General features: G+C 39.2%; 1 protein-coding gene across 1 annotated transcript; it reads right to left on the reverse strand.

The window, feature by feature from the left end:
• Positions 1-3305: 3305 nt before the first annotated feature.
• Positions 3306-9817, reverse strand: LOC131365051 (uncharacterized). Its single transcript, XM_058408644.1, has 5 exons — positions 9743-9817; positions 8828-9106; positions 7619-7843; positions 5857-5952; positions 3306-3447 (listed from the first exon to the last, which is right to left on the reverse strand). The coding sequence occupies exons 1-5, from the start codon at positions 9804-9806 to the stop codon at positions 3395-3397; spliced, it is 717 nt and encodes a 238-aa protein (XP_058264627.1). The 5' UTR covers positions 9807-9817; the 3' UTR covers positions 3306-3394.
• Positions 9818-10130: the final 313 nt, after the last annotated feature.

The following is a 10130-nucleotide window of genomic DNA, read 5'->3' on the forward strand; positions in this document are numbered from 1 at the left end:
GTTTATACTTTGTATGTTAATGTGTTCTCATGTTCTAGAAACTTCCATCCAATAGAATGTTTAATGTGGGATGATTGACGGAACGGGTTGGGCAAATCCCAAGTTGGACTATTCCCTAATAAAAGTTGAGTGGGCGGGAAAAAGGGAGAAGTGGGAAACAGAGAAGTGTGTGATGTTGGGGAGAGGGAAAAGCATGTTTTTTTGCCTGGGCTAAAAAGTTTGTTAGAAGCAATGGTATTTTAGTTATTTTTCCTAAATACTGCTTTAAAATTCTTTAATGCGAGAGTTTAAGTATTTATGGACTGTTTCCAGAGGATTGTGATCACAAACTGTGACACGTTAGCAGACATTCTGTTAGAAACTTCACGGATGCTAATGGCTACACTAAGGGGGAGTTCCCACACCTGTGCATGGACCATGTGTGATGTCTTTATTTTTCTCCCTTTTATTGATTATCATCATCATCATCATCATCTCTCGGGACATCATCATCATCATCATCATCTCTCGGGACATCATCATCATCTCTCGGGACATCATCATCATCATCTCTTGGGACGGTCTTCACTGATTGAACACGAATAACATTTACATTTCCGGCATTTGGCAGACGCTCTTATCCAGAGCAACATACAAAAGCGTCTTTAAGTCTCTATCATTAAAAAAAAAACACACGTTCAATAGGTTACAGATTTAGGATACCATTAGCCTAAAACTGAGTTGGTGTTTTTTTTTTTTTAAACATGTAACAATACATAAAAATGGGGAAAAATAGCTAAAGAAAATAGCTAAAGAAAAAGCTAGTTTAAGTGCTTCAGGAAAAGGTAGGTCTTCAGACGTTGTTTGAAGACGACCCGTGACTCTGCTGTACGGACATCTAGGGGAAGTTCATCCCACCACCTCGGTGCCAGAACAGAGAAGAGTCTAGATGAATACCTACCTTTTACCCTGAGAGATGGTGGGACCAGTCGGGCAGTGCTAGTGGACCTGAGGGAGCAAGGTGCAGTGTGAGGAGTAATAAGATCTTTGAGGTAAGATGGAGCTGGTCCATTCTTGGCTTTGTAGAAAAGCATCAGTGTTTTGAATACCAGAGGCCAGTGGAGGAGCAGCAGTGGGGTGGTGTGGGAGAACTTAGGCAGGTTGAAAACAAGCTGTGCAGCTGCATTTTGGATCATTTGCAGTGGACGAGTTGTATTCAGAGGAAGACCTGCCAGTAAAGAGTTGCAGTAGTCCAGTCTCGAAATAACCAGAGACTGAACAAGCACTTGAGTAGACTGTGTGGATAGAAATGGTCAAATCCTTCTGATGTTGTACAGAAGAAACCGACATGAGTGTGTCACATTAGTAACATGGGAGGAAAAGGACAGTTGATTGTCCATGGTTACCCCAAGGTTGTGAGCAGTGGCTGAAGGGGAGGTCATTGAGTTGTTCAGAGATAATGCAAGATCCTGGGGATGAATCACCTGGGATGACCAGCAGTTCAGTTTTGCTGGGATTGAGTTTCAGCTGATGAGCCGTCATCCAAGATGAAATGTTCGCCAGACATGCTGAGATCCGAGCAGAAGTTGTGGTATCTGAGGGAGGGAAGGAGAAGAATAGTTGGGTGTCATCAGCATAGCAGTGGTATGAAAAGCCATGTAAGGATATAACTTTGTCAAGAGAGTGAGTCTAGAGGGAGAAACAAAATCACCTTATTCACATGAATGGTGAAGTAAACTGCTTTATAGTGTGTGAGACATTACACATTACACATCTCCTTCATGGACTAAATTAGAGATAAAAACCTCACTGCAGGATTCTTAGTTTTTACTTCAGTCTTGTGGACCCCAACAATATAGAGTGGACACGTGTTTATTTTGACTAAACACCACAGAACAGTCGGCTTTGTTTGTGTTTCTCATTGCTTGAACATTGGTTTATTTCATTTGTTTAGATTAAATAAAGCAGTTTCATGATCAAAATCTGGACACACAGGTTTCCATGTTTTCATAGCGGATGAGGAGGCTCCATATCCTGGTATCTAGAGGGTTACATAATATTAATGTTATAAAGATGGTGAGTGCTGGTTTAATGGTCAGATATTCAGGAGCCCAGAATTTTGAAGTCATTAAATGTTTAAAGATGAAACTGAAACAAAGATGAAGATGTGTTGAAGAAAACCGCTCTGAGCCTCGAACATCTGATTGTCTTAGTGATTATTGCCTCAGTAATTTATTTCTGGTTTTTGCTTTGATCATATTTTTGATTTTCTCAATGTAAGTTTTAAGAAGAATAATTATTTATAATGTATTAACTTCTAAATGTCTTTATTTCCTATTTCTAATTCCTTTACTTTTTTTTATTTCTTATTTAATATTTTAGTGAATTTGAAGAGAACCAGAAGTTTAGATTTTATTGGAGAAATTATCTGAATGAAATCTTAATTATGAAAGACTTCATTTTTTTTGTTTGTTTATTAATTTATTTAAGATCTTGAAGTCTTAGAATGGTGGTTTAGTGGTTAATACTTTCGCCTCACAGCTCCAGCGTCCTGGGTTTGAGTCTCGCTCCTGCTCACTGTGTGTGTGGTGTTCTCCCTGCACTTGGTGGGTCTCCTCTGGGTGCTCTGGTTTCCTCCCACAGTCTTACATGTTGATTGGAGTCTCTAAATTGCCTGTAATGTGTGTGTGCCCTGCGATGGGTTGGCACTCTGTCCAGGGTGTATCCTGCCTTGATGACTGATGACGCTGATGACTGATGAGGCTCCCCGTGACCCGAGGATAGAATGAAATGAAAAAAGTCTTAGAACTGAAAGATGGTGTGGATTGTTATGTGAAAGTGAGGAAGTTGATCAGTTTTTTATAGTCACACTCCACTAGGTGGAGGTAGTGACTGAAACCTGGGACATTACACCAGTAATAAACAGACAGGAAGTAGCAGGAACTCTGTAGAATTCAGGAAATGATGAAGACATGCAGTGGTGTGGATCAGGAGACAGAACCAGACTGTAAACATAAAGAGAAATTCTCTCTGTCACTCAGAAAACCTCTTCCAAACTGTACAGAGGTAACGATCACACCACTGAGGAGATCTCTCACCCAGGAAGTGATGTAATAAATAAAAACAGGAAGCTCTAAGCTAAAGACAGCTCACAATCTCAGAATTTTTAATAAAATAAACTAAAATCAGCAGAGACTTAAACTTCCACACAGCGTTTATTTAATAACATGACAAACAGTTTCAGCTAAAAGATTTATTACAGACTAATTTAAAATTACAGTCTGATGAACAAACAAAACAACATCAAATATTCTGTTTAACCTTCTATATGTTTTTTTTTGCTTTTTTAATGATACTGTTGGACATTAATGTGTGAGATTAATGTGTGTGTGTGTGTGTGTGTTTTAATGTGTGATCATGGGTGTGAAGCCAGACAATAAACCTCTTTTTTTGGGATCATCTGGTCACCTGCAGAGAAACACAGTCTGATTACTGAATTATCTCATCACTCTCACACACAGCAATGCTGTCATTCTCTTCTTTTCTTTAATTAAATAACACACAGGGAAATAAATTACAATTACACCTTTCAACACTGAAAATAACAATATATGCTATATATTTACAAAAAAATATCATATTACATATACTTATATACGTATAGAAACTGATCAGCCATAACATTATGACCACTGAGAGGTAACATGAATAAGACTGATGATCTCCTCATCATGGCCCCTGTTAGTGGGTGGGATATATCAGGCAGCAAGTCAACATTTTGTCCTCAAAGTTGATGTTAGAAGCAGGAAAAATGGACAAGTGTAAGGATTTGAGTGAGTTTGACCAAAAGGACCAAATTGTGATGGCTAGATCACTGGATCAGAGCATCTCCAAAACTGCAGCTCTTGTGGGGTGTTCCCGGTCTGCAGTGGTCAGTATCTATCAAAAGTGGTCCAAGGAAGGAACAGTGGTGAACCGGTGACAGGGTCATGGGCAGTCAAGGCTCATTGATGCACGTGGGAAGTGAAGGCTGGCCCGTGTGATCCAATCCAACAGACGAGCTACTGTTGCTCAAACTGCTGAAGAAGTTAATGCTAGCTCTGACAGAAAGGGGTCAGAATACACAGTGCAGGACAGTTTGTTGTGTATGGGGCTGATAACCACAGACCAAGTCAGGGTGACCATGCTGACCCCTGTGCACCACCGAAAGCACCAAAAAAGCAACAATGGGCACATGGTCATCGGAACTGGACCACGGACCAATGGAAGAAGGTGTCCTGGTCTGATGAATCAGGTTTTCTTTTCCATCACGTGGATGGCCGGGTGCGTGTGCATCTCTCACCTGGGGAACACATGGCACCAGGATGCACTATGGGAAGAAGACGAGGTGGTGGAGGCAGTGTCCTGCTTTGGGCAATGTTCTGCTCGGAAACCTTGGGTCCTGCCGTCCATGTGAATGTTACTTTGACACGTACCACCTACCTAAGCATTGCTGTGTTCACACTGCACGATGGATCGGTTTCACCCTCCGTGACTTCACAATAGAAAGAATCGCCACCAACTCTGTCTGCTCCGCAAACTGCGTTTCACAACCAAATGTACGTGAGAAATAATAAGGAAATAACGCAAAATCACACGTGAGAACTGATGTGCCTGGTCAAGCAAATGTTTCTGCTTTATTTCTCTTTAATGGAATTATAAAGCTTATTTATTCTGATATAAATTATATTTAAGATGTTTTTGTCTGATAAAAACCTATAAACTGCCCTGTATCTCGCTCTCTCATTGGCTGTAGGTCATCACCGAGGAATTTTTCAGTCAGAACTCCTTTCACACTGCAGACTTTGAGTCCCAGGATTTTGAATCACTCATCAGCGATTCTCTCAGATCGCGTCTTTGGTAATTCACACTGCACGATTGTCACTCGCGTGCACGAGCTCCGATTTGCCTCCGATTTCAGGCATTTGTCTGCGATTTTGCTAAACCTGTCAGTGACTGAAAATTAGGGCTAAAATTGTGCAGTGTGAACAAGGCATAACATTAACCACAGACATTTCCTCTGTTCTTTCCTCCTGCTTCACACAATGCTTTAGGGTTTAGTGCAGAAAATAAAACAGCACAAATAACCAGACACTACACTACTGAACACACTGCACTGTGCCTGAATTCCACCCAGACCCACTAGATCCAAACTGACCACTGCCGAGGCCAGACTCCCCAGCATTAGCCAGGAGACAGTATGTGTCCACCAGGGAATTGAGATACTCCTTCACCTGCAAAAAACTCACATTTTTACACTGACTTTTTTTTCCTACTTTTGTGATTATTTGTATTAATGAACCTCATGCATCTGCATCCAACCTCCAAGCATCTGCCTCGAGACTAAAGGAAGTGATTTATGGGAATTGATTTCACAACAAGGAAACAGTTGATTATTTTCCTGTAACATCACATGATGAAGTTTTGTATTTCTCCTACACCACAGTAATTTTCCAATGATTACAAATTTATTTATTAATATTTTGTACACATATAGCTACGTTGCTATGTTAACCTGTTTCTGTTCTCTGTGGTCACTGTGGCATAAGTTGTGAAAAAACAAAGCGTCATGCAGAGATGTGGAAGTTCACTGGTGTGAAAACCACAGAGACTGGTCCACAGATGTAGAAAATAAAAAAGGATATCATCCTTCAACACAACGAGTGTGTGAGTGTCTGTGAGAAAACACTACAGGACTGAACACTTGTTGGGTTTGACTGAACAAATCCTGATAATCCTCATTATTTTACCCAGAGAATATCAGGCTGTAGTGTGCAGTCAGACTTTACTGGATGTTTAACACTGAACTGTAGTCCTGATACCTGCCTTGTTTTTTACCTGTCTGGTTTTTCCCTGATTTCGTTTCCATTGCCTTTGTTGTGTGTGTCTGAGTCGGTGATGTTTGTCCGGTCTCCTGATTCATGACCGTCGAGTCTAGAACATAAAAGTAGATCAACATCTGAACTGGTCATGTTTGTGTCTGTTCCTTCACATTACATCAACATGCTTCTCATTAAAGAAATCAGGACCTTAACTGGATTTGTAGTTGGGCAGGTGATATGACAGAAATATCACAAATATCATGACTATCAAAGACATTGCAGAGGTGTGGACCGGACCTGGGTCTTCAGCAGGAGAACTTCTGTTCTACTCATGGTACACAGCTCCAGACCCAAAGGCAAGATAAAAATCAGACTGAGGATTTAATTAAGAGAATAACTAAAGCTAACTAACAGAGAAGTACACTAAGGAAAAAGGAAACAACTGGAAAACTGAACACACAAACCAAAACCATGAGACTGGGGACTCAAACACAAACTAGTACTGATTAACAAAGACTCAGCAAAGACTAACACAAAACAACAGGTATATACAGTATAGAGGAAGCAATCAGGAGAACCTGAGGGACACATGTGCATTGGGGTGGGGGTGGGGGGTACAGGATACAGGATCGGGGTGGACAAACACACGTGGAAACACAAAACATAAACTAAAGCACATGCTACAAAAACACAACAGTGACAGATAAAGTCCTGCTAGGTCCCCATCAGGTGGTCTGACAGGAAAATGTCCAAGCAGTCTATGACAACAGTGCTGATTGGTCAGAAGGTGTTATTATCAGCTCATGCACTGGGATGTGTAATTTTGATAACATAATAAATCATTGAGTAACAGATTTAACAGTACAGTAAACTTTTCTGTAGGAGATTCCAGTTCAAGTCCAAAAAATTATTCTTAAAAGTGTATCTGTATTCTGTACACAAATGGTTTTACTGTTAAACATTTAGGAAACGGTCACTGATATGGGACGTTAGCTGATGATAGAAAGCAGAAAGCTCAGTGAATTTATTCAATTCATCTACATACATCAGTTCCATGTGATAGTTTGTTTTCTCACATCCAACATGATTTCCTCTTATTCACTAATATTCTACTGCACTCTAGTCATGCTAAATTAGTCATGATAATTAGCATTAGACATACAAATTGCTAAGTGTGACTAGCGCTGCAGAATCTAGTAGTTACTCAGTGGTTTGACGTGTTATACAGAAGTTTTACAGTCTCACACGTCCTACACATACACTCATTAAAGATGGAAGTGAGAAATTTCATTGATTATTATTAAGTCTCTGTTATACACACTTTAGTGATGAATACAACATTATTTATTTATTTATTTATTTATTTATTTTTGTGAGAGGTTAGTTTCATAAAATGGCCGCCTCTGACTCCATTTCCCATCAGCCACCACCACTTCTAAACCTCTGACTCCTGATTAAACTCCAGTTTTCAGTTTCCTGCTGATTAGTTTGGTTATTTCTAACCTGCTGCTTGTTAAGTCTCTGGTGTGTGTTTGTGTTTCTCGTGGTTTTGTTTTGTTCATTTTATAAATTGTTTGTTTTGTTCTGAATTAAAATAATCTGCACTTGATTCAGTCTCGACGCCACTGATGTTTATTTTCAGATGATTTTACACAGGATTTATTTTTGCTTTCATATTTCCAGTGTGGTTTTAAACACAAACATGTTGAAATGTAACTTTACATGTTTTTCACACACGTGATTATGTTTAAAAAGTCTACAAGGTCTCTCATTCTCACCTGTAGTCCTGATACCTGAAGATCCTTCATCATCTTCTACACTGGTCATGAGAATGGTGTTTGGAGAAGCTCCATGTTCACTCTGAGTCACTCTGGTGCTGGTCACTCTTGCTGTAGTCGTCTGTGTGGACTGGTTCTTCTGTGTGGACTGGTTCTTCTGTGTGGACTGGTTCTTCTGTGTGGACTGGTTCTTCTGTGTGGACTGGTTCTCCTCTCCTACTCTCTCTGTAGGAATATAACTGAGTGTGAATACATTATTGAGAATGAACAGATGATGTGTTCTGAACAGATACAGATATGAACTGGTATTGCTGTGTGACTGTGGACTGGAATCCTGCTGAACACAATACAATATTCACTCAAGTGGGACGACTTTTATGTGAGTGTTAGTGATCAGAGGACAAACTACACAAACCACCATCATTATTACTCAAATAATATTCATATCTGTTTAGATAAACACTTTATCTGTTTACTCTGAATGATTTTATCATGATGTATAACATGTAATGTAAAAATGTCTGTAAGTATCATGAGGTGATATTTGTGTCATCACACAGCCCTAATACACACAATCACATTACTACACTCTTATTCACTCTTATATTTCCAGTTTGGTTTTAATTCATGTACAAACTGAAATCCTCTAAAACTGAAGCACTGTTAGTCATATCAGCTTCATGTTTTAATCCACATTAACCACCAACATTAACCACAGACATTTCCTCTGTTCTTTCCTCCTGCTTCACACAATGCTTTAGGGTTTAGTGCAGAAAATAAAACAGCACAAATAACCAGACACTACACTACTGAACACACTGCATGTTCACACTCTGACTACACTTAGAACACTGCTGTTGTGTGTAATGTCTTACATTGTGTTTATTGCATTGTTCAGATGTGTGTATTATATTTTGTGCACTGCTGGTTTTTACACTACATTTTGTTGTGGTAGTGATTTCTGTGTGTGTGTGTGTGTGTGTCTGTGTGTGTGTGTGTGTGTGTCTGTGTGTGTGTGTGTTCTCAGTCTGTATTTCACTCTACTGTAGACTTACAATGACAATAAACCTCTCTAATCTAATCTCTATCAGAGAAAGATTCACAAACAGCTGTAACCATGGTAACATGTAATACACACACACACACATACACACACCTGTGTGAAAGGAGAACAATGCAAAATCACACAGTTATGGACATTACACCCACCTTTTAACGGAGTGACCGTCAGATTGACCACAGGAACAGTGTTACAGAAGTAAATCCCCGAGTCTGAGGGAGACACTCTCTTTATCAGCAGTGATAAATCACTTAACACACTGTATCTGTGATCTGGATCAGGTCTGTGTTTAACAGTGATGTCTCCATGTTCAGCAGTGAGGATGGAGCTTCTCCCTTCATCAACACCTTTATCCCAAATCACTTTACCATCATTTTCACAGTAGAGAAACGTGTTATTCCCCTCTGTGAGACTCTGATTCAAGACGGCTGTAAAAACAAAAATACACACAGAAATGTGATCAGCAGAACATGACAAGAATATCACCATAGCAACCATCTTCAGATTTTACACAAAATTATAAATAATCATAAATACAAGACTCTTCATGTGCTTTACATCCTGATAATGTTGATGTTTATAATTCATAAAGTTTCCATTAATAATAACATCCATTAATTCCATTAATAACTACGGTGTGTGTGTGTGTGTGTGTTACATTAACATACTGAGTAACAGGGTGGTTTGATAAAGCAGAGTTACTGTTAGCAACCTGAAGTGGATTATTTTCCTGTAACCATTAATCCACGTCCCCAAGTGTTTTATTCCTTTTATACCCCAATTTTTATTTATTAAAGAATTACAGCTGACTTTCTCCATTTAAAGTTTCATGTTAATGTTGCAGAATATCAGAGAAATGAGTTACTTCCTGTTCTCACTAACATTACAGCAGCTATAATCAGTCAAATCCCTCAGAAAACTTCACCATAACCGTTCCACATGTTCTTTAATCTGTGATGGAGCTGTGAGTTCATTAACGATAACGTATCAGAATGAGAACATTGATCTAAACCTACATCAGTGGGAACGTGTGCTGTGTATAAAGTGTCTTGTGGTTTACTCACCGCTGTGAGCCGTGTGTACAGAGACACAGAGCAGGAGACAGGTTACAGAGAGAACCCTCATCATCTACTGTCTTTAGGAAACTGACCTGAGAGGGTTTGGGGTTGAGTTTTCAAACCACTAAGAGGAAGTGACATCAAACAGACTGCTGCACTGTGTCTAAAGAACAACATTCTGCTGGTGCTTCTGTATGAAGATCGTGTCTTAATTTAAAAAAAATAATAAATTCTACACATGAATTAGCTCCCACGAAAATATGTTCCATTTCACCTGGCCACATTTCACCAAGATAAAATTTTTTAAATTTTAAAAGTTGTTTATGAAACTTTTTAAATATTTTTAAGAATTATTATTTGCAACCAAAAGAAAGGATATTTAAATGAATTTGTG

The sequence above is a fragment of the Hemibagrus wyckioides genome, linkage group LG14 (genome assembly GCF_019097595.1).
Source record: "Hemibagrus wyckioides isolate EC202008001 linkage group LG14, SWU_Hwy_1.0, whole genome shotgun sequence".
Classification (NCBI taxonomy): domain Eukaryota; kingdom Metazoa; phylum Chordata; class Actinopteri; order Siluriformes; family Bagridae; genus Hemibagrus; species Hemibagrus wyckioides.

Excerpts from the sequence above, each read along its gene's own strand:
- LOC131365051 (XM_058408644.1), bottom strand. The coding sequence starts at position 9,806 with ATGATGAGGGTTCTCTCTGTAACCTGTCTCCTGCTCTGTGTCTCTGTA. Across the intron at positions 7,844-8,827 it reads GACGGTCACTCCGTTAAAAG|AGAGAGTAGGAGAGGAGAAC; the intron begins GTGGGTGTAATG and ends ATATTCCTACAG. Across the intron at positions 5,953-7,618 it reads TTCAGGTATCAGGACTACAG|ACTCGACGGTCATGAATCAG; the intron begins GTGAGAATGAGA and ends TTTATGTTCTAG.